This window comes from Caenorhabditis remanei, chromosome V (assembly GCF_010183535.1).
Source record: "Caenorhabditis remanei strain PX506 chromosome V, whole genome shotgun sequence".
In the NCBI taxonomy this organism is placed as follows: Eukaryota; Metazoa; Nematoda; class Chromadorea; order Rhabditida; family Rhabditidae; genus Caenorhabditis; species Caenorhabditis remanei.
In genome coordinates, this window is record NC_071332.1 from 14,216,225 (window position 1) to 14,240,295 (window position 24,071).

At 35.9% G+C, this 24,071-nt stretch overlaps 8 protein-coding genes and 1 pseudogene across 9 annotated transcripts; 4 read left to right on the plus strand and 5 right to left on the minus strand.

The window, feature by feature from the left end:
- Positions 1-453: 453 nt before the first annotated feature.
- Positions 454-726, plus strand: GCK72_019922 (uncharacterized protein; the record flags this gene model as incomplete). Its single annotated transcript, XM_003116119.1, has 1 exon — positions 454-726. One exon carries the CDS (start codon positions 454-456, stop codon positions 724-726), a length of 273 nt encoding a protein of 90 aa, XP_003116167.1.
- A 1,045-nt stretch (positions 727-1,771) lies between these two features.
- Positions 1,772-3,034, plus strand: GCK72_019923 (uncharacterized protein; the record flags this gene model as incomplete). Its single annotated transcript, XM_053733292.1, has 7 exons — positions 1,772-1,887; positions 1,944-2,222; positions 2,270-2,390; positions 2,447-2,556; positions 2,602-2,724; positions 2,775-2,931; positions 2,978-3,034. The coding sequence occupies 7 exons, from the start codon at positions 1,772-1,774 to the stop codon at positions 3,032-3,034; spliced, it is 963 nt and encodes a 320-aa protein (XP_053582205.1).
- A 1,718-nt stretch (positions 3,035-4,752) lies between these two features.
- On the plus strand, positions 4,753-5,001 carry GCK72_019924 (uncharacterized protein; the record flags this gene model as incomplete). The annotated part of the gene is made up of 1 exon (XM_053733293.1): positions 4,753-5,001. The coding sequence occupies one exon, from the start codon at positions 4,753-4,755 to the stop codon at positions 4,999-5,001; it is 249 nt and encodes an 82-aa protein (XP_053582206.1).
- Positions 5,002-5,111: 110 nt separating this feature from the next.
- On the minus strand, positions 5,112-8,261 carry GCK72_019925 (uncharacterized protein; the record flags this gene model as incomplete). Its single annotated transcript, XM_053733294.1, has 8 exons — positions 5,112-5,310; positions 5,360-5,479; positions 5,525-5,634; positions 5,677-5,785; positions 5,829-6,400; positions 7,268-7,388; positions 7,827-8,105; positions 8,149-8,261. The coding sequence occupies 8 exons, from the start codon at positions 8,259-8,261 to the stop codon at positions 5,112-5,114; spliced, it is 1,623 nt and encodes a 540-aa protein (XP_053582207.1).
- Positions 8,262-8,996: 735 nt separating this feature from the next.
- On the minus strand, positions 8,997-10,222 carry GCK72_019926 (uncharacterized protein; the record flags this gene model as incomplete). Its single annotated transcript, XM_053733295.1, has 4 exons — positions 8,997-9,068; positions 9,112-9,268; positions 9,315-9,437; positions 10,134-10,222. The coding sequence occupies 4 exons, from the start codon at positions 10,220-10,222 to the stop codon at positions 8,997-8,999; spliced, it is 441 nt and encodes a 146-aa protein (XP_053582208.1).
- Positions 10,223-11,162: 940 nt separating this feature from the next.
- On the minus strand, positions 11,163-16,097 carry GCK72_019927 (annotated as a pseudogene). The gene is made up of 11 exons: positions 15,402-16,097; positions 15,246-15,355; positions 15,063-15,200; positions 13,886-14,173; positions 13,414-13,536; positions 12,268-12,387; positions 11,778-11,898; positions 11,629-11,729; positions 11,458-11,583; positions 11,256-11,409; positions 11,163-11,207 (listed from the first exon to the last, which is right to left on the minus strand). Coding segments are annotated over exons 1-11 (2,022 nt in total).
- A 425-nt stretch (positions 16,098-16,522) lies between these two features.
- Positions 16,523-18,117, minus strand: GCK72_019928 (uncharacterized protein; the record flags this gene model as incomplete). The annotated part of the gene is made up of 5 exons (XM_053733296.1): positions 16,523-16,621; positions 16,874-17,021; positions 17,072-17,185; positions 17,231-17,455; positions 18,029-18,117. 5 exons carry the CDS (start codon positions 18,115-18,117, stop codon positions 16,523-16,525), a joined length of 675 nt encoding a protein of 224 aa, XP_053582209.1.
- A 2,147-nt stretch (positions 18,118-20,264) lies between these two features.
- Positions 20,265-21,425, plus strand: GCK72_019929 (uncharacterized protein; the record flags this gene model as incomplete). The annotated part of the gene is made up of 7 exons (XM_053733297.1): positions 20,265-20,374; positions 20,418-20,511; positions 20,609-20,731; positions 20,884-21,031; positions 21,075-21,175; positions 21,221-21,345; positions 21,392-21,425. 7 exons carry the CDS (start codon positions 20,265-20,267, stop codon positions 21,423-21,425), a joined length of 735 nt encoding a protein of 244 aa, XP_053582210.1.
- Positions 21,426-21,758: 333 nt separating this feature from the next.
- GCK72_019930 (uncharacterized protein) lies at positions 21,759-23,128 on the minus strand (the record flags this gene model as incomplete). Its single annotated transcript, XM_003116319.2, has 4 exons — positions 21,759-22,202; positions 22,249-22,411; positions 22,466-22,852; positions 22,944-23,128. The coding sequence occupies 4 exons, from the start codon at positions 23,126-23,128 to the stop codon at positions 21,759-21,761; spliced, it is 1,179 nt and encodes a 392-aa protein (XP_003116367.2).
- Positions 23,129-24,071: the final 943 nt, after the last annotated feature.

Sequence of the window (24,071 nt, forward strand, 5' to 3'; positions counted from 1 at the left end):
AGTTTTCGTAGCTCACCATCCAGCTTACATCAGAATTCTGAAAATAAATTGAAACGTTCACAAGTGTGAGAGTAAATGTGGTTTAATGTTTTGATTTTTGAAATCGTTTACCTCGTGTAGCGACAAAATTAAGGAATAAACGACGTGAGTACAAGAGTACCTAGAAGATCACAGATCTGTTATTCTATCATCATCTCACACAAGAAGAAAGATGATCGAAACATCACACTTCCTTCATCATCATCTGTTCATTACTCACGTGAAATCAGAGAACAATACACTCGTTTCCCTGTTCACGACCAGAGAACCTTCACAATTTCCGAGAAAATAGGGAGGAGTCCTACAGAGAACTGTGAACCGTCGTGTCTTCTCCTATATAAACGATCATCTCGGTCTTTCAAATCATACAATTCTCACAACCAATTCCCTCTCATTCCTTCCTCCTAATTCAAAATGAGAATGTCTTCTGCTATTGCTGAAATTGTCTCGGAATTCTCTGGATTCCAACATATTCATACTTCACAATCGTCGTCATCAATGACTTCAACACTACCAGTCTCGAGAAAGACATCAACGTCATCTGAATCTCCACGTCACTCTCTGAATATCACAGTCGGAGTTTCCCCACTCAACCAAATCGTGCGAAATGACAGTTCCAACAGTCTCAACGACTTCAATTGCCTCAAACGAAAAAACTCATCTGCTTCGTATCTTGTCATTGAATAATTGTTCTTCATTAATTGTTTATTTTTTATGACCAGCATGACTACATTGATCTCGATAAACTTATTATCATATTTGAGAGTTTTTGAACCATTTTCACAATATCACTGAGTGAATTTCATAACAGTGATCATGAAGCCAACTCAATTTTCACATTGATCTCATTATCCAGGCGAATGTCGAAATATGAAACATTCGATCAACTATTTCTGCCCTACCCTCGCAATGACATCATTTTGTAGAGCGTTAATTTGAATACTTTGGCATAGCGGACTATTGCGATTGCACTTTAGTTTGGGAAGATTGCTCTTGAATTGACCGAGTTACGATCTCGAAGTGACTCAACTCAAAAAATTCGAAAAAATGGAATTGTGTCTGCCATTCTCTGGAAACTCAAAAGGGGCACGTAAGATTTTTATTTTGTTCTAGTTGGGGTAAGGGCTATTATTTCCCAAAATATCTAAGAAATCCCAGCGTTACACCCTGGGTCATTCCCATGTTAGGTATTACAGTAATTGCAAGGTAAAAAATCACAAGAATGGCTGAATGCATAATTCCAAAAATGACTCATAAATATTCAGAAAAACAAAATGACAATAATAATCGTGGTTTGATTTTTGTTTTTTCTATTGCAATGGCTAATTTAAAATTGGCCACGTTAGACAGCCCACATCCCATAACCTAATTTCAGTTGCTCACAAATCTAAACAGAGCGAAATAAATGAGTTTGTTCGAAAAGCGTTAATCATTGCTTTCGGTTTGTCTACCGGCGTACCAGGAAAGAAAACAAGATCCAACCCAGAAATTATAACTCTTTCTACTCCTCTTCTTTTTCAGTTATACCGACTTTTCATCAAAAATGTCTGTTAATTTTACACACGAAGATTTCGATGGTCTTGGCTATTCTAATTCTACTATAACCACTTTGATTGGAATTGTGAGCTTCATAAATTCAATCTCAGTGAATGTCATCAAATACTCATTCATTCTCGCCTGTCTTGGAGTAGTTGTTAATGTATTTCATGTGATAATTCTCACTAGAAAAACAATGAGGTCAAACAGTATTAATGTGATAATGATTGGAATCGCTGCATGCGATTTGTTCAATATGAGTTTTGTAGTTTATGAGAATTTATTGGAGTTGACACATCCAGATATTGAATGGTAATTAGATCAGATATCTTGTATCAGACTTTTTACTCAGCGGTACACTGTTTCAGCTGGGCTCCATCTACTTACCTTTCGCAAATGATAGAGTTGTGGGCTTCCGCTATCAAGGACGACCTTCGAAGACTAACAGCCTGGCTTGGCGTCTTGATGGCTGTTATCCGTCTGCTTATTGTCAAAAATTCTTTGAATCCAAAATTCAAATGTCTTTCCTATCCCAAGTTTAGTCTGATTGTCATGCTTGTAGCTTTTATTATGAGTACATTCTGGTCACTGTTTTACTGGGCAAGACTGACAGTGATAGAGATCCAACCATGGAAACCTGCGGAGCAGTAAGTGATTTTCAGCATAATATCACCTTCTTCATTAATTTTTTTAGTTGTGTTGGCTTTCCTGCGAATTTCACTGAAACTCAATACACTGTCGCCGTTAATAATGTATTTATGAATGATGCCTTGTTGATGATTCAGGTGTTCTTGATTACAGATGGAATATTAAAAGTAAGTCAAAAGTCAAGCACTTCACGGTTGGCCTAAACATTTTGCGGAATTTTCAGATTATCCCGACGATTATGTTTCCAATTCTGACGTTTTTACTAGTCAGAGAACTCAATCACGTCGAGGTTTCAAGACGGAAAATATCGGTCGCCCAGGGCAGAGATGAAAGGTAAAATTGGATAATGATTTCAAGCAACATGACTGGAAGTTTCAGTTCTAGAAACGACCATACTACCAATTTGGTTATACTTATGACGGTGACGTTTATGACAGCTGAAGGACCTCTGGGAGTAGTTTATGTAGTACAGGCTCTTGTGACAAATTCAAATGGATTTATGTGAGTTCTCAGGTGTACATACATAAACTATCCACAAATGTCAACTCCAGGCAAATGACATCCGACCTTATGAATATTTTCGGTCTATTCGTAGCGCTGAACGCTACCACTCATTGCTTAATTTGTCTGGCAGTTTCTTCACAGTACAGGAAAACAGTGAAGGATTTGTTCACATGTAATTCGTGTACAGGACGAAAACCATCTACTGTCAGTTTGTTTATCACAATAACTTCTCTTGACTTTTTCTATTCAGATTACCGTAACCGCGAAGGCTAGTGTATCCAGCATGTCACCTGTCAAACAAGTTTGATATCAAGAGATTTCAAAAGATTTCGTACACTTTTTCAAAAAAAAAACTATGATTTATAGTTTACGACTTAATTTGCATCTTACTTCCCATTTCAAGTCATAAATCAAATATTTTATGTTTCAAATTTTGTTTCAATAAAGTATTGCACCACGAGGTCTCATTTTATCGCCCAGTACTCTGTTGCCAACGTATTGTTTCTCATTTCAAAACAGAATGACTTGGATTTTGACTACGTCTCAAATTATTTTCAATATATTGACACTTCTCTGTATCGCATTCGATATTGTTCTGTTTGCTTGTATCATCAAGCACAGATTTTTATCAAACTCAAATAACCGAACTCCGTTTGTCTATATCACGGTTATGTCTTGGGGTGGAATCATTGGAAAAATTTCTGATATCTTCATGGTGGATTCCTGGCCGATTGCACAAATGATTGACCCAGTTGATGGGTATGAAAGTGAGTTGGACTTCTATTTCAGAAACCGGATTTTAATTTAGCATACCGAAAAATCATCGGAAAACAAATAACTCTAATCGCCACGTTCTCCTATCTAACCTCAATATTCATCAACTGGTTTATGACATGTCACCGTGTCTTGATACTACTATCCCCTGCTAAAGCACCGGCTTGGTTCACCGATAAAAAACTATTCATGTATAGCTCAACAATTATGGCTCTCGTTCTGATTAACTTACTAATCCCATACTATTCCCCGTGTTATGTAAATTTCAATGCATTGTCAAGTCTTCATGAAACTGCATGTGCTCCCTCGAAACATATGGTAAAGCCCAAGCTCAATTCTTTGAACCAAATAGTTTTACAGCTCACAAAGATTCAAAATTTATATCTCATCTGGGTGCCAATATCTGCTGTCATCATCAACTCCACAATGATCAGTTACATAAAATTGTCCAGGAGGCTTTTCAAAAAACAATCAACCCTATCAGCTTCAACTATCAAAAGGGAAAATTCTATGATCCGTCAGGCATGTTTCATTGCAAGTTATCTATCTATTTTTGAAATTGGTTACTTATTCATGAGATTCTATCCAGTACGTTGTTCAGTCTCTAATACATTCTCATTAATTCTTTTTCAGGAAACATTTGGTAATTTTTCACAAGAAGTTCAATCCATTACCTATCATGTTCGTCTTCTCGCGAGTTGTACTTTGAATTTTTTTGTGTATTTCGTGGAAACTAAATCCACTCGAAGCCTCATTTTGAAGTTCGTCGGATGGAAGAAAAAAAACACGAATCGTGTATCAACTGTGTCTTTTACTCAAACGAGGAAAAACCAATAATTAATTTGTTTGGTTTTCCGATTGATACCAATAAACATTGTTGATATCATAACATGATAAAGAATTGAATTGAAACCTAGGCTATTGTGAAGTGTACAGCAATGAAACACTGATAGTGTTTGTACGTCATCAGCACTGGAGTACATGCTGAACTCTCTTTGAACACCACAGATCTCCAGCTGTCATTTTTCATAAGAATGATGAAGGTTCCAAACCACTTCCTTCATATTCTTTGCGATCTTCTGTTCATGTGAATAAACTGTGATTTCTACAATAATCGAATCAACCAGAGAACATTCACACTTTCTGAACAATGAGCGGAACCCCACAGAGAACGGAGAACTGTCTACTTGGCTATTGTATATAAACTGTTCATTGAACACACTCATTCTTATATTCCTCTTGTAATATAAAATGAAAGTCACTACGGCCATCGCTGAAATTGTATCTGAATTCTCCGGATTCCAACATCTTCGTACTTCCAAGTCAACTACTTCTTTGTCTTCTATGACGTCATCAGTTTCAAGAAAGGCATCCACGTCATCAGAACCTCCACGCCACAACTTGAATATTCCAGTGGGAGTTGCCCCAATCACTAAAAGTAACAGCTCCCAAAGTCTTCAAAGAAATAATTCAAGTATCTCGTATCTCGTGGTAGAATAATTTTATTTATTCATCTGAAATATTCCAGTTCCATAATCTCATGTTATTCATATCTGATCTCAATAACAACTGTCATAAATTTGTTTATTCAGTAACTATAATTTATTCATTCAATCAATTGAGGAACCATTGTTTTTTAAGGTTTTTACTGCAATAACATTTCTCCGCAAAATACAATTCCAGCAAGGAAACACTTCCCTCATTGATTTCCGATATTGGGAAGAAACCGACAGACAGATAAAACAATGTGAAGACGCATTTAGTGCCATGAAAATTCCTAGTATGGTGTTAAGATTTGCAGCGAGACTTCTGGAAAAAATGACGTAGAAATATCAATAGGAGAAAGCGAAAAACTTACTGAAACGTTGAAGAAGTCTCTATACCTTGAGCTACGTAAACTATTCCAAGAGGTACTTCAGTTGTCATGCAGCTTATTGCCATTAGTATGACCATTTTGGTAGTGTGATCTGTCTCGGACCTGAATATTTTTATTTCCTTTTCTGCCCACGAGACCTCCACTTACTGCTCATCTTTAGTTTTAGTAAAAGATAACCTCCGTCTTGAGTTTGCAGCATTTTTCAATTCTTTGATTAGGAGATAGGTGAGTGTGGGGAGAAGTAGAGAAGGGAATATCTGGAAAATTAAGTAAATTTTCATGTTTCCCAAGTGATAAACCCGTAGTGCACCGTCGATGACGTAAAGGATTTGAATAGAGATATAACTTTTCGTTGGTGAAGAAGCAGTTGTAGTGAGAGTATCACTTGGATTAGAATTGTCAGAACATCTGGAAGCTTTCAACTTTTTTAGTATTGACAGATGAACCCTACTCATTCTTTGGAACCCAGGGAGTCACTTCATAAAACGACACCTGAGCCCAGTAAAGCATCGAAATTGTGGTGCTAATCAAAAATGAGAAGAGAATAACTAGCACACCGAACCAACACTTGGATAACTTATCAAACTTTGCATTCAGTGAATTTGTGATAATTAATAAACGGACTAGTGCTAGAAGAACGTCAAGCCATGAAGACAACCGACGTAAAATCTCTCTTGCTGTGTAGACAGTAACATCATACAACTCTATTTGATACATGCTGATGGATTCGCTGGAAATTGAAAACATATGTATAATCATGCTAGCATACCAATCCAATTGTTTCGTTCTCATGGACATAACTTTGTCGTAAACGAAGAATGATAAATTGAGAACGTCACATATTGCAATCCCAATCATCAACACATTCACACTATTCCAACACATTGATTTTCTGGTCAAGACGAGAAGATGAATCATGTTAATGATGATAGCAATAATTGCTAGAATATATTTATAATCTGCTACAATTTCTGATAATGATTGAATGAAGCTTTCGAAGCTCATTTGTGAATACTGAACTGGCTGGAGAAATGAATGACAATAGAGTAAATATCTGTTCTTTTATACATAGAGATCATACGCTCCAAGGTAATAATCAAATAATTTTCTAACTGCAAAGCATGATATTAAACGGAGAGATATGTTTTGAGAACATGGTTGAAAATAACGAAAACAACATAAAGGACTAGTGGCCAATGGTCGACAAGTGTACTTGAATATCAAATATCACTAGATAATTTCAGCTTTGATGAGATGAGACGCGACTGGTGGGAGCCATAGATGTGCTGTGTTTTCGAGTAACAGAAATCTGGAAACTTAAATCAGTACAAGTTTGTGAACGAGTGGGCCAACCGTTTTGCTTTTGCTTTTCTGAGATTTCAATTTCTGGCAGAGGAAGAGTTCTAGCGCAGTTTCTCGGTATTGGGAAGACATGACAAGGCTGATGAGAAAATGAGTGGAGCTGTTTATGGCCACGAACATTTCAAAAAAAGTTATTAGAACCATACCAAGTTTTCTTAATTTTTACACATATAACAATTAAATTTCAGTTTTTTTTAAACCCACGTGATTCCGCTAATGGACTCTGCAGTCCCCTGTAGAAAATAAGCTAGGCCGATTGGTCCTTCTGCAATCATTGATGCAATAGTCATAAATGTCACCATTTTCGTAGTGTAATCTGCTTTTGGTCTTAATTTCAAACATTTCCGAGATTGAAATTCAATTTCTTTTACTTTTCATTTTTCGATGACAATTTCCTTCGATTTCTCCTAGCCAGCTGAAGTTCTCGAATCAGCAGAAATGTTAGAATGGGCAATGCAACAGATGGTATTAACTGAAATATTGATTGAGGAACCGTTTTGGGACAAGGAAAGTTTTGAGAAAACGAACTTTCATACAGCTATCGAAATAAAGAAACGGTTTGAGACCGAAATTTGGATTTTCTTCATATTCCAAGTCAACCTGTGGGAAATACTTAGGCTCACTATAGTTTGCTGGATAGCCTTGACATCTGGAAGAATAGAAAAAAAATAACCAGCCAATTATATCCAGTACCGCTCAAAAGTATATCAGGTTTGGCTTTTTTTCTGTTGAAACCGACCAACTTTGAGAGTGTGTAATAGTAAAACTAACTGTCCCACAAAATAACGTTTTATGGAATCAAATAGACCAAGAAAGGAACTCTATTTTTGTAGTTGACAACGTTTTCTACGGACATTTCCTAGAGAGTTACATATCGACAAAGTTATTTCTCCCTCAAATTGATCCATTTCAGTGCAAAATAGTGCGTTTTCTGAGGTGTCCCTTTAAAATGACCATAACTCACTACGGAGTGCAGTAATTTTGTGTGACAATTATTTTTACTATGACACATTTTCAAAGTTGGGCATTTTCAACGGAAAAAGGCAAAACTTTATATACTTTTGAGCGGTACTGTATATCAACTTACTCTGTCGGTGGGACCCATGGTGACAGTTCATCAATATACTGATGCCAATACCCATAAACAGATATTAAGACACTTAAGAATGTACATGCTATGACTGCCTTCAATCCGAATAATGGTTCAGCCAGTTTTTGAAATGCCGCAGACATAGCGTTCTTGATAACCAAGAAACGAATGAAATCCATCATAACCACAAGCCAAGCGTAGTCTCTGCGAAGCATGTCATAAGTCGCCATCTGACACAAATAAATGAATATATAAGCGTAGCTCAGCGAGTTTATGCTGGAAATATTGCATTGACTGAAATCCAAAGTAGTTAACATACCACTCGTTATTTTGAACTATTCCATACAATTCGACATACAGATAGTAGGTCACATTAATAATATCAGCAATACCCATTCCAATCATTATCACATTAATACAACTTGTTCTCATCGGTTTTCTCGTTAGAATTATCAGATGGAAAATATTTACAACGAAACCGATTACAGCAAAAATCAATTTCAACTTATTTGTAATATCTGATGTCGCATTAAGCGCGTTGCCAAAAGTAACCAGAAACTTATTTGTAAAGTTACCAAAACCTTTGAAATCTTTATATTTGAATAAATCTTCGGCGTATTCATCTGAAGCTAAACTCATGATAACAACGGATACTCAATCTTTCGTTCGGCAGAAATAAGATAATTGAGTTTGGCCAAAAATGTTTGGTTACTGGTCAACGTGTGAATAAGACTAACACTTTTTCAATCTTGGCTCGGCATACTAGACTTAATGGGGTTTAGAGCCAGTCAATGTGGGAAAATTATATGTTGTTGTGTCTCTCACTTTCGAATCGAGCTAACAATTTTGAGTCTAGGACATGTTTAGAGTCTTAGACAGTTTAGAATTTTATAACATCATACAAACTGTTCATGTTCTGATTGAAAGTTCAAGTGAAAAACTTTTTTCAAAACGTTCAAAAGGAAAGATAAAGAAAACAACGAATTGTTCTTACTGTCGATTCAAATTTCAGAAAAACAGTGAAAAATAGATTAACAGTAATGACACAGGCATATTGAATTTTGATAATTGCATGTTATTGTTTTTCTTGGTTTGTAACCGAGTTAGGATCTGCAAAAACTATAAACCAATTGTTTTAACATTTTTAGCATTACACATAAATAAAATTTATCGATCCCGAATTATCACATGGCTAACAGATGCCACAGTTGTCACACTTATCTTTGGGGTCACAGTGACCTGCAAAAAAATATTCAGAAATCGGAGGAAACCAAAAACAAACATTATTTCCAATCTTTTTCGTTTTCTGAAGACACTTGAAAACATCTTTCACAGTATTTTGATACGGTGTAGACACGATAAGGCTGATCAAACAATGTGACAAACTATTCATTGCGACAAACATCTCAAAAACACTAATCAAATCCCCTCCAAGTAGTCTGGAATATAATTTAATGAAATAATCCTTATATTCGTTTAACTTACAGTAACCCTTCTGAATCTCCAGATACGCCTTGCAAAAGATAGGCAAGACCTATTGGTCCTTCAGCTATCACGGATGCTATAGTCATCAGTATCACCATTCTCGTAGTGTTGTCTGGTTTGTGTCTAAAATTGAAACGAGATTTGAATTTTTTGAATAAGTTCTCACTGTTCATTTCTGCCAGATATTTTTCTTCGGTTCTTTCTAGCCACTTGTAATTCTCTGACTAACAGAAATGAAAGAATTGGTAGCAGTGCTGCCGGTATTAGCTGAATAGATTTTATCGGTTCGAATCAAGAAATAAACCAACCTTCATCGCCCCATCAATGAATAAGAACGTCTGAATCCCAAAAATAGGATCTGTGAAGTAATTGGAATCCAAGCCGGGGAGATAAATCGGCTCACTATAGTTGGTTGGGTACCCAATGCATCTAGTTAAGCAGACAAGAATTATAATAACTTGTAAAAGCATTTACCTGTCTGGAGGAATCCAAAGTCCTCTTTGAAAAATGTACTGATGATAAAAACTGAGAGAGGAAATCAGGACACTTATTGATATACTAATTAATACTGTTTTCAATCCAAATAATGGTTCGGATAGTTTTTGAAATGTCGGGTTCAATGCATTTTTTATTATCAAAAAACGGATCAACGCGATACAAACGCTGAGCCAAGTACCGGTTCTACGGAAGACGTCATAGATAGCACTATCCCCTATATAGATAAGTGTAATGATATATTTGGATGAGTTATAGCTGAAATTTTTCAGCCACTCTTGAAAAAAAGTGCCCACTTACCATTCATTGTTTTGCATAACTAACATGATATTACAGAATACAACATTGCCCATGACTGCCAAATCTTGGATTCCAATCCCAATCATTATCACATTAATGCAATTGGTTCTCATTTGGGGTCTTGTTAGAATTATTAAATGGAAAACATTTATCAGGATGCCAATCAAAGCGAAAATCAACTCAAACTTTGTAGAGACTATTAGAGTTTCCTGAAGAAAATTTCCAAAGTTTCTCAACATTCTGTTGGTCGAATTGCTGAAATCGGTAAATTCGAAGTAGGAGTATTCGCGGGACATTTAAGCGAGGAGAATGACAAATGGAATTGAACTGTTTTTCTTTTGATAAGGAAGTGGTGCTGGACAGACTGTTTATTAGATTTAAATAATTTATTTGTTATGATATCGAAAAAAAATTATAGGTTATTAATGGTTTCGCCTGAACAACGGGTGGAATTTTTTCGAATATTAAGTACTGAGTACCCTCTGAAATCCAGTTGAAGCAAATGGTTTTTGCTTGAATTTTTCAGTAAAAAAATATTGATTGTGAAACAAACAGATAATAATGGGACTAATAACGTGAAATAAAAATAATTAAAAATACCAAAAAAATCCTGTTCGGAAATAATAAAAATCAAAATTTATTACAGTATCCCGCCCAACGTTTTGGACAAAATTGTATTTTACCGAAAACGTGGCAAAAATGTGCTGCATTGAGCCATGTTTTCAAAGAAAAGCCTGAATTGTTCTGACTGTTCCCTCAAATCATGTAGAAAGTTCACTGCATAAAAATATAAACATATTGAAAATTAAACATACAGACACGATTGGGTAGTTTTGCTGCCATCGCTATTTTGTTAATAATTTTTACTTGGATAAACGATAATACTAATTAGCAGGAGCTCTTCAGCAATGATGACTAAGCATGTGGAAATAAGATAACAAAACGTCAAAGCGTGAGCGTTCTAATAATATTTTTGAATAAGATTGTATGTTGTTGAACCAAGATTCATAGTAATCAAAAATTCTTATTATTTTACAGTTTCCAATTGAATATTCAGTTCGTGATATGAGCAATGGTTTTTGTTGGAACAGTTGTAATCTGGAATGTTGAAATATTGCATATTGTGAAAGAAAATAATACACACACCTTGTTTGGTTTAATAGTCTTGATTTTACATCTAAAAGAGTTCTTCACAGTATTTCGATATTGAGTGTAGATAACAAAACTAATAAAGCAATGCGTCAAGCTGTTCATTGCAACAAACATTCCCAAATTTTCTATCAAGTCTGCGCTCAGCATTCTAAAATTTGAACTCCAATAATTAAAAAAAAATAATTGTTGAACATACAGTAATCCTAAGGAACGTCCAGAAAATACTTGTAAAATAGAAGAAATGCCTAACGGTGCTTCTGATATTATAGATGCGACAGTCATCAGAATAATCATTTTCGTTGTTTGATCAGATTTCTTGGAGCTGGAAAACATAGTGATCTATCAAATATTCAACTTTTGTAGTCACTTTTGTTCACTTCTTGTGAGCGTGCTCTTTTTCCTTCTAGCCACACCGAGTTCTCTGAGTAGTAATACTGTAAGAACAGGTAATATTACAGCAATCGCAATCTATAATACGCATATAACATTTTTTCAAACACAAACGGTTAAATTAACCTTCAGTAAACCATCTGCAAGTTTGAACGATTGTGACCCAAAAATTGGCTCAAAAAAGAAAGAACGGTCTATTATAAAAGCATATATAGGTTCTGTGTAGTCAGATGCGTATCCGAGGCATCTGTAAAGACGAATTTTGTTTATTCAGATTGAGTGGGTAATTTCACAATTCTGGAGGGATCCAAAAGGCAATCTTCAGAATACTTGCACGATAATAATAAATACCAGAAATCAGGCTACTGATCATCATACACACTAGAACAGTAAGAAATCCATAGACTGGTTTCATCATTTTGTCCGATACAGAATTCGTAGCATTTTTAACGACCAGATAACGTATCAAAGCCATAAAAACACCCAGCCAAGCACTTGTCCTACGAAATACTTCACGCAGTATTTTTCGCCAAAAGTTGATGAGTGTAAGTAGATGATTATAGAAGTTATAACTGTAGGAAAAATCGAATAACGAAAAAAAGATGCAAAAACAAACCATTCATTCCCTTCCAATGCTTCCAGAATATTATCAGAGCAAATCGATCCCATAACAAATAAATCTGCAACACCGATTCCAATAATGATTACATTAATACAGTTTGTTCTCATTGATGGTCTCGTAAGAATTGCCAAATGAAAAATGTTCACTAGCACACCAATGGCTGCGAAAATCAATTCAATGTTTCGAGATATCGGTAGAAAAGAATTTAGAGAACTCCTAAACCAAACCAATATTTCGGTGTTGGTTTTGCTGAAGCCTACAAATTCATATTCGTAGGAAAACTGATCCATGTTTGGTTTTGAGCCAACCGGGTTTTAATTTCTAGTCAACTTTTTGTTTTCTGGAAACAATAATTGAATCACATAATTGTTATTCGTTATTGTTACGCTATGGTTAACTGTGTTTATTCAGAAAATTCGATAAATTTAATTTCATTTAGAAGGAACGTGTCTGGAAGAGTGACTCCGCGAGGGAGTGAGCCGTTAAATTCCGACGGAACAATGTATAAATTGAGAATAATAATGGTGAGATAGGGTTGAGGAAAATAACATTTTAAACCGATTTGTGAATGTACTGGTGGTGAAAATTTCAAGAAGAATAGATTAATATGACTGAACTTTAAAACGGAATGGGGCGAGTGGGAAAGCAATATAACACATGGGGCTGATAGAGATTGGGAGAGAGATTATAGTCGACTAATTGATTTGTCAAGAAGTGCGTGTTGTTCTGTGTAGCACCAAAAAAGACTAGCCAATATAAAAATCAGTAATGAGCATTTATTCGAAATACAATAAACAATTCAGTGGTTTTGAAAATATTATTGTCCAGTTTCTTCGAACAATAATTTGAGAGGCTGATAGAACACTGGAAATATTAGCTCTGATCTTGACCTGAAACGAGAGTGGTACTAATTATATTATATTGTTTTTTTCCCTACATCACCAACTTTTTTGCCTAAAAATTTTTAGAACAACAAAACACTTTACGAGCAGTTTTTCTATAAGGGCCTGATACGACAAGACTGATCAAACAATGGGTTGACGTATTCAAAGACACGAATACTGTGAGTATTATCGTGAGTTCAGATGAAAGTTTTCTGAATTATTGAAGTTTTATTACTGTCATGAAGAACACACTTACAAAAACCCAGGCCAATCAGTTGACAATCCGTTTAAAATCAAATTGAGCCCCGTTGGCACGTCGGCTATCATAGTAGCTATTGTCATGAGAGTTACCATTTTTGTAGTGTGATCTGGCTTAGAACTGGACACAGAATTTATTAAGATGACATCAAAAATCTTACTTTCCTGCCACTTTCTGGCGGTTTTTCTTGGCAATTTGAAGTTCTCTGATTAGCAGAAAAGTAAAAATGGGCAACGTTAATGGTGGCACAATCTAAAAAATTTTCTCTCTGAAATCTTAAGAAAAATTGAAACTGAGACTTTCAAAACCCCATCAACAAATATACAGGTTTCAACATTTATCCAGGGGCGTTTGAAAAACGAATCATCTAGAATTGACACGTACGATTTTTCAGTATAGTTTTCCGGATATCCGGTGCATCTAAAAAAGTCCATCGACAAACTTTAAGAATAACTTTTTTCCATCTTACGTTTCTGAGGGTTTCCAAGGCGGTATGAAAGATGGATCACGCAGATGGAGGTTTGTGTAGTAAATAGATGATATGACTATACTAACCACGGTAAAAATCAAAGTAGATTTGAGACCGAAAGATGGATTAGAAAGTTTCTGAAGAGTTCGGTTCATGAGAAACTTGATAACCAGACACCGGATAAGAGCCATGAGAACAGTGAGCCAAGAGTAAAGCCGACGAAGGGTATCATTGATAGCCATGTCTAACATAACAAAGACTTGAACTGTGTAGTCGTAGTAGTTCCAACTGAAAATATTATTTATTAATTTTGAAAAGGGAAAACACAATAAGTACCATTGATTAATTTGCATAACTCTCAAAACAGCATTGAATATCACTGAAAGTGAGTTGTAAAAATCACAAACTGCAATACCGATCATTATCACATTGATACAGTTTGCTCTCATCGACGGTCTTGTGAGAATAATCAGATGAAAAATATTTATGAAAAATCCAATGCATGAAAAGAACAGTGCAATGTTTTCAGAAGTCACCAAAACGCTATGAATAAAGTTGCCGATTTTTACAAATATCACTTTGGTGGAATTTGAATTTTGAAGAAAGTCAAAATCTGATAATGTATAATATTCCATTATAAATGTTAAGTAAGCGATGATTTTCGTGTTATAGATTCGATAAATGCTCACTTCTGAGCTAGACAAAACTGGACGAGTTTATTCAATACGCGAAAAGCATTATAAGAAAATAACAATTATAAATTACTGCTATAGGCAAAAACACAAAGAGAACTGAGGGACAAAGAACTGAATACATGGAAGGGTTTTTGTCGGTGTGGAGTTTCATGTAAAATAGAACATTTATGAACAATTATTTAACTGTTGGTAGCTAAATGTTCATTATTCATACTTTATTTAATTGCAATTACACGGGAAGTGGTCCTCATATCTGTGCCAGACTCCTAAAAATATGTTTTGAAACTTCATTAAACAGGTTTTCTAACCACTTTTTTTCTGCAACATCTCAAAATTTCTTTCACGGTTGTTCGATACTGTGAAGAAATCATGATGCTAATAAAGAAATGTGTTGAGGAATTCAATGCAACTATCATGTTACAAAATATGATAAGATCTGCGGAAAGTCGGCTGAAAAATGAATTTTGAATTTTCAGATTCACTTGAGTAAAACGAACAACAAGCCGAATTGATCAATCACTAGTCCTTGAAATATGATGGCAACTCCCATCGGGCCTTCAGCTAACATAGAGGCGACTGTCATAATGGTGACCATTTTCGTGATGTGGTCAGGATTCGGGCTGAAATAGTTGTATCTGTTTAAACGATACCTTTTGAACTATTACTTCTTGATTTTTTTCAAAGGACCTCTCATTTTCAGTTGTCGCTTTTTAGCAGCTCGTAATTCTCGAACTAATAAAAACGTTAAAATTGGAAACATCACTGCAGGAATTATCTGAAAGAGATCTACAGAGTATAATCATTTCGGAAAACGCAATCACCTTTATAGCTCCATCAAATATCATAAAGTTTTCAAAATTAAGAAAATAGTCAGTGTAAAAAGATGCATCCTGTTGTATAACATAAGACGGTTCGGAATAGTTCACACTGTATCCAGCACACGATTTATCAGGCTTCCAGTCCCAAGCTTTGACAACGAACATATGAGAATAATAAAGAGAAGATATACAAGAACTAAATATTAACAGAAACAAAACAGTTTTCAGTCCAAACCACGGTTTTGTAAGTTTTTGAAATCTTGGATTATAGTAATACTTGATAACCAGGTATCGAATAGAAGCCAATGCTATTCCGAGCCATGCACATAACCGTCGTAACACATCATTGATAGTCATATTCCATGCACCAAGATACTCGAAAGTGTAATTGTGACTATTCCAACAATTATCAACAAAAGTGAAAGAAGGATAATACGTGTAAATTAGAGAGATACAGTTGAAAAAATCACAGACAGCAATTCCAGTCATTATCACATTTACAGAGTTCGTTCTCATCGATGCTCTAGTAAGAACCAATAAATGAAATATGTTCACAAGAATTCCAATTAATACAAAATAAATTTGTAGCTCTTGTGAGACTTCTGTGACACTGTAAACAAAATCTCCAATTGTAATGAGGATTTCGATGGTAGAGTTACTGAATCCTTCGAACTCAGGATACGTATATCCGTCGGACATGACTTAGGGACGAATGAATTCGTGAATCAAGGAAAACAATTGTGTTCTGTTGTAATTCAAAGAAAATTAGTTTAACCAATTCTATATGAAATGGTTGTGAACACACGTGTGAAATAGACAAAAATGAAAAAAACAATCAAAAGAGAAAACTGAAGATGTAAATGCTGTTTTGAAAATTTAATTATCGGTGATTTTGATTAAAGTTGATTCTTCGTATAGACAGTTATTCCTTTGAAAAGATTCTGATCAGGAGTAGCTGAAATCAATTGCAAAGAGAAGTAACATAAGTGAGATAAATGTCATTCGGATTCCAAAACACTAATTTTTAGTGAGATTACTGAAACGTTCAGATTCTATAGTAAAAATTTATAAAAATCAAATACAGAGAGCGAAATTGAAAAAAACTTTGTTCGGAATTTTTAAAGCTACAAAATAATTAGAAGGCACACATCGGAAGACGTGGCTGCAGTGCACACTTGAGTCGACCATGACTGTGAGCCAGCCGTCTTGCTCTGAGTTGTGATCTAGAATAAGATGGAAGATCTAAGAGCCTGTGGTAACAAAGTGTTCATTATTCATACAACATTTAATTACAATTAAACGAGAAGTGGAGTGATCCTCATACTTGTGCCAATGCATGAAACTTGCTTCTGAAATTAAATTTTAAAACTGATGTCGAATTTCTTTTTTCTTTTTCGAATCTCATAAAGAAAAACATTTCCGTTCAAAATAAAAAATTCACGACTGATTAAAATGTTTTTACAATAAGTTCTTACTTGTGTTCTTGAATGGTTTTCCCATAAAAACACTTGCGTCACTGTCTTTCGATACTGAGAAGAGATTGCACAGCATACGAAGCAATGTGTTGATGTATTAAGAGCTACAACTGCCCCGAATATTACCATTAGATTTGCTGAGATCACCCTAAAAATAAAAAGGTTTAAATTGAGAACAATAAGTGGGTGAAATTTTACATAAGAAATGGACATGCGAAAATTTCAACAATCGGTAGAACACCAATTGGTCCTTCAGCTAATGTCGAGGCAATTGTCATCATCATTATCATTTTCGTTGTGTCAGTTTTAGAGCTGAAACTTTAACTGTTTTTAATTTTAAAAAATCTGACTGGTCACTTTTCATTATTTTTCTGCGACTTCAAAAAATTGCTGCGATTTTTCTCGGTTATATCCAGCTGTTTAATCAGCAAGAAGGTCAGCACTGGTAAGGTTACAGCAGGAATCACTTGCGATAGCCCGTCGGCGGATTGACATATTCCGAGAATCGATGGATACTCTTGAATGAATTCACTGAGTTCTGCACCATATATTGCCACTGTATAGTTATCAATGAAACCGCATCTACATAAATTCAGAATGATTTCAAGGCAAATTAAGTGCACTAACTCTTCTACTGGCTTCCAAAGGAAAACGGGCTGCACTGAGAAATGAACCCAGTAGAGAAAAGAAACAAGAGCGCTTATTAGTAGAGTTAAAAATGTAGATTTTCCTGCGAAAAGGGGTCTAGATATGACATCTATAGTAGGGCTCATGGGATACTTGATAGCAAAATAACGGATAGCAGCCATCAGGATGCCCAGCCAAGATGAGAGCCGACGAAGCAAACCGTTAAGAATATTCATGATGTGGTTAAGAAAAACTTGAAAGTAACTTTCGGGAGGTTTGCTATCAAAAACAAAATTCAATTCCTGGATTGAATACGGTAGTATGCCTTACCATTGATCATACGCAGATATGTAATTAATTTTAACATGAACAATATACATCATGTTATAAATGTCACATATTGAAACTGCAATCATCAAAAGATTTATACAATTTGATCTCATTGATTTCCTGGTTAAAATAAATAAATGAAAGGAGTTGATCACTACTCCAAATATGGCAAGAATGTATTTATTGGTGTTTACATACTCTGAAAATTGGAATATCCCAACTCCAATGGAACACATAATCGGGTCATCGATGTCTTGATACATTTCACAGGTTGAGTTTTCAGACATACTTTCACAATTCGGAAAGTGAAATGTGAATGAGTAACAATTGGAACGCGAATTTTTGATAAATTCAATTTGACAGATGTGTGATCTGCAGGCGGATTTCTTCTTTATTAAATTTTGGTCTTCACATCATGAAAGGTTCAGAAAACAAGAAACAACTAGTTTGACAGACAGAATAAAAACATGTAGGGCTCTGTTCCAAAATCGGAGGCCCATAAAAAAATCGGAGGCCCATGGCAGAATCGGAGGCCCATGGCAGAATCGGAGGCCCGTAAAAAAATCGGAGGCCCATGGCAGAATCGGAGGCCCATAAAAAAATAAGAGGCCCGTAGCAGAATCGGAGGCCCATGGTAGAATCGGAGGCCCATGGTAGATAGAGAATGTCATCGTTTATAAATGATGAAAAACTCCCTTATAAGCAGCTGAAGTAGTGCAGAAGTCTGAAAACCATGTTGTAACTACATGATGCACAAAGCTGATTTTTATTTTTTTTCATTCATTGCTAATCATAACAGATCTTTTTTAACACATTTATTTAATCAATAACATATATACAATTATTTACATGAAAAGAAATAATACATACATTATACAGTAGCGTATTATACAGTAGCGAGCATAAGTGAGTATACCTCCATACTTTCATGTGTATCTCAGCTGAAACAAATCCGTTTTGCATAAATTTTTTTTTCAAAGATAGCTGAAGTATCCAGTAAAATTGACATAAGTTTTTTATTTGATGTGATCAGCTGATTTTTAAGATTATCGATTTTTCCTGATCTTGATTTCAAAATCCGAAAAAAAACTTTTTATTTTTGAACTGGATCCTATGATTTTTTGAATTTAAAATGTTGAGTAACGTTCATAAAAACAAAATATAATGTTAGAATGCTTCTGTGCTTCTTGATCATCGTGCTACAGCTCCAGAAGTCCAAAGTGGTATGCTCGGCTAAATCGTCATAACTCATTGAAAAATGGTTCAAAATGGTTGGATCCAGTTCAAAAATAAAAAGTTTTTTTTCGGATTTTGAAATCAAGATCAGGAAAAATCGATAATCTTAAAAATCAGCTGATCACATCAAATAAAAAACTTATGTCAATTTTACTGGATACTTCAGCTATCTTTGAAAAAAAAATTTATGCAAAACGGATTTGTTTCAGCTGAGATACACATGAAAGTATGGAGGTATACTCACTTATGCTCGCTACTGTATAATACGCTACTGTATAATGTATGTATTATTTCTTTTCATGTAAATAATTGTATATATGTTATTGATTAAATAAATGTGTTAAAAAAGATCTGTTATGATTAGCAATGAATGAAAAAAAATAAAAATCAGCTTTGTGCATCATGTAGTTACAACATGGTTTTCAGACTTCTGCACTACTTCAGCTGCTTATAAGGGAGTTTTTCATCATTTATAAACGATGACATTCTCTATCTACCATGGGCCTCCGATTCTACCATGGGCCTCCGATTCTGCTACGGGCCTCTTATTTTTTTATGGGCCTCCGATTCTGCCATGGGCCTCCGATTTTTTTACGGGCCTCCGATTCTGCCATGGGCCTCCGATTCTGCCATGGGCCTCCGATTCTGCCATGGGCCTCCGATTTTTTTATGGGCCTCCGATTTTGGAACAGAGCCGTAAACTCTTCCTTTCCTCTTATCAGTCCGAAAACCAAGCTGTTTTCTCGTGGAAATTAGAATTCTTCCGTTCGCTATCTATGGTTGAGGATGTAAATTGTAATCATGATAACAAATAACTGTCGAAGAGAGAACATCCTGTACACAATAAACGCTGCTCTTCCCTTGTGGGCGGTGCTTCGAAAATTTGCAATAAAATGACAGCGGTTTGCTTCAAATGTACACCTCAAGCACTTTTCTTCTCGTCAGTTCCCCGTCTTCTAAAATTTCATTCCAACTATCCGAAAGTCTAGAACAAATTTTAGTTCATATAGTTATTCTAGGTGTTAGGAAAATCTAATTCATTTTCAAAGACATATCAGGAGCACTAACCAAAATTTTCCAATCATACTTCTTTGTTTCGTAAACAGAAACCACTTTTTCAGATGCAAATAACTGCCTTCCGAATCAACCTTCACGGTTCTTGTTTGCCTATTCGAATGATTTAACCGGTGACCAAGTTATGGACTCTTGGAACGCATTTGCAAGCAGAAGTAATCTATTTTTCGACTCATATGAAATCTCCAGATTCGACAGATTTGAAGAAGGAGCCCTCATCACTTCTGATATAAAGTGAGAGTAACCAACTTATAACTTTCGAAATATCATTTTCCAGTTCTATGACTGACGGGGTACTTCACAATCTTCCGAATGCCACGGAGTCCTTCCCCGATGCAAGTTATGGAAGTGATATTCTAAATATCATGGAGGTCAGTGAGAAAGAAAGTACATTTATATAACACGAGGTTGAGTCGTGAACAATAAAATCTGCAGGACAATATTCCAAAAATAATTATCTGATTTCAGTGGTTTCTGAGTGATCCCGAAGCGTGTGGATCCACAATGTTCATTATAATGAAACGTTTACCGAATACACAGGACATTTCACAAATGGCATCTTTACTTCAACAACGTCATTCTCATATCACAGTTATTATATCGGAAAACCCGTCAGGTGGTTTGTATCAGGACACGATGTACAAGTTGGCGAGTCAGACAAACGGAATTTGTTTTTTTGAGGAAGATGAGATGTTTGGTGAAGTAGGTTTCTCACAAGAATGTGCGTACTATTCGTATTTCAGGCAAGTTACTGGCTACCGTCAATCTGGCCGTTGTTCCTCGTGTACTCTGTCAATGCTAAAGTTTCTGGAACTGAATCAATCAGTCTCCCATCTTTTAATGCTCCATTCAATGGCAATTACTACTTTGGAATGACTCTTCAGGACCATGGTTCGTCCAGAAAAAAACTTTAAAAACTAAAATGGATTTATAGGGCCACTGGATACATTCAGAATGCTCGATTTAAAATGGTATAACAGCGGATCTTTATTTTCCGGTGGTTGTCAGGAGACATTAGAGCATCACATCAATTGGGTGAGATGAATGTTTTAAGCCATTTTTTATTAAGAATTGATTCAGGGAAATGATACTTACATAGGAAAGGGTTCATACCAATTGGATGCTGTGAACTATGAAATGACATTGGGATTCGAGTTCTCGGATAACAAGGAACAAATTCTTCAGATCAGATTCTATAGTTATGAGTTAGTGATATAGAATTTAGAGGCATTTTAAATATGACGTTTTCAGCTCGATCGACTACTGGCTTCCATACGATAACTGAAAATCCATGCGTTATGTTTCACCAAATAAATACATTGAACATTCAAAATCTTTCTTCAGAAAAATCAAGGAGTTTACAAGAATATCTTTTATTTAGCTGTATCAATAAATTAACTAATAATTTGGAAAAAGAAACTTGGGCTTCAAAAAAAGAGAAGCAAAATCGAGGTTTCTCGGAACAACTAATTCGGAAACAAACGTAGAGAAAACATTAGAAAGCTTGAAAAAGATGAGAGTTGATGCACCTGTTTTGGGAAATGAGATTCAATAGAGAAACCTATAAATACAGGTTAATAGCGGGCAACAAATAAATACTTATATCAGACATATTAATTTAAGAGTTTGATGGAAGCCATGGGCGGAAAACTTTTTTTGGGCTCTGAGAGTCAGTGAGTTCGGGGGATGAGCTTCCAGATGAGTTGTTAGAAGACGGCGATGAGTTGTCAGATGCTGACGACTCGGATGTCACCATTGATCCAGTTGGGGAAGCTGGAGTAGGATGTGGAATAGTTGGAGTCATTGGGAGTGGTGGGATGATGCCTTTGGACGAGTTTGAGAGCATAAGTTGTAACAGTTGTGCAAGGACTGAATTTGCTGCGACTGGAGCTGGTGCTTCTGTTGGTTTTGCCGCTGGCACATCAATTGGAACCGCTGCTGGAAGAACTGGAAATGGACTTGCAGCTGGTCCAGTTGGAAATCCGAATAATGGCTGTGGATTCACATTGAATTCGAAGAATGCATTGAGAGAGAGTAGAAAACCGAAGAGATTCGCGTTGCTCTGAAAAATTGAATTTAAAAAATTGAAACAGCTAATGAATGATTACCTGGAAAAACTGAATTGAAATATCTTTTCCCTTCTTTAGGCCTTCAAGAAAACCAACAGTTCTGGGCAACTGATGTTGGGCACTCTGATTGGAAACGACGACTCTTGTTTCTTTAATGTACTTTATGATCGTTTGTAGAATGTCAATTTTATGAAGCTTCCCACTGAAAAATAATTATTCAACTTTCTTTTAAACGATTGATATTTTCTGAAATTACCGATTTGGAGGAAGGAGGTTTTGTTTGGTGATGAAGTCTTCCAATGCATTATAACCCTCGGTATGCCTGTCTCGTCTATACTGCTCACGATTCTTCTTTATTTCTTTCCGATCAGTTTGATCGCTTCGCATTTTCGGTGAGGATGATGAAGAACCCTCTCCGGTTTCCAACTTTTCGCCACCACTTTTAGACGCAAACACCTGTTTTATTACGTTAATGTGTTCCTGGCAACTCTTCTTCTCGAAATGAAGTGACTCAATGAATCTGATCACAATTGTTTCAGCTTTGGCAAGCCCTTGCAAAAATCCGGCAGTCTGTGGGTCTGATGATGCTTGTTTGTGCAGTTGAGTGACTGTTTGGTGGCTTTTTATCAACACTTGATGTACGCTGAAAAGCAATCATTATGGGATGTAAATGAATATATCTAGGTAAACCCAGATCTAGTGAGTTCCAGTAGATAACTGTAACTAAAACTCACTTCAAATTGCTATCCTGTGGGCCTTGTACTAAGTTTTTCAATACAACGAGTAGCTGATTATTGTAATCTCGTCTCTCCTTCTCTTTGATCACTTTTCTGGTTTTCTCGTTTTCGTTTTGATCTGACAACATTCCTAGCAATTGAGAAAATTCTGAAATTGAATGCAGTTCTGACTTCTCTGGCATTTCTGAAAATTCAAGAATATGAAGTTAAGGGAAACGAGAGGGAGAGAGAAGAATAAGAAGGCGCAAAGAGAACGATGCGATAAGGCTGAATGAGCTAGATGCATGGAGTAACCTAGATAAACTTGATGACAGCATCGTTTACAATAACGTGGGAAACCACGCCCATTCCCTACATTTACCATGAGAGCAAAGACGTGAGAATGAAGGAATATGGATGAAGAGGCAAAACAATGTGGTGATGTTTTGCCGGTGGGAAGTGAGACAAGCGGGAAGTGACTCGGACGAGGTAGGTCAAATCTAGAGAAATATACGCCAGCATTGACGAACGAGTGTGAACGTTGTAGGCGTACTGTGGGAAAAACATGAAAGGGTACTGTAAAGAAGTTAGAAATTCAGCGGGAAAAGTGGAATCAGGAAAACTTTTATGACTGTGGAGAGGTTGTGAGCAACAGAAGCCAAATTAGACTGATGATGGTGGTTTTGAACTCGTAAAATTGCAAAATCTTGTGAATGCTGCCTACTGTACACGCACGGAAGCATTTACCTTTCAGACAAACTGTTCTAGAAGGTTCGGGACAGTAGAATGAACCAAACTAGCCTTTGTTGCGGACGACAATAAAGAGATGGGGAGGAAACCTAGTGTTGTAGCAAGAAAGTCTCTACATTTGAATTGATATACAGTAATCTAAAAGCTCAAAAGTTTCAAGCAACACATGAATAATCCACTAGTGATGGTCAGAAAAATGTTCAAGGATGCCACGTCTGGGATCTGTTGAGTATATACTTCCTGGCTTTAGAGAGAGCAAATGTTAAGAAAAACGGAAGCTAAACGATCTTCTAGTCGCAGAATTTTCCACATCGGTGCTTACATTGCTACTTGGTTGATTCTAATTGAAAGGGTTGCTATCAGTATTTCTGGTAAATATAAAGGTGAATGCACTCA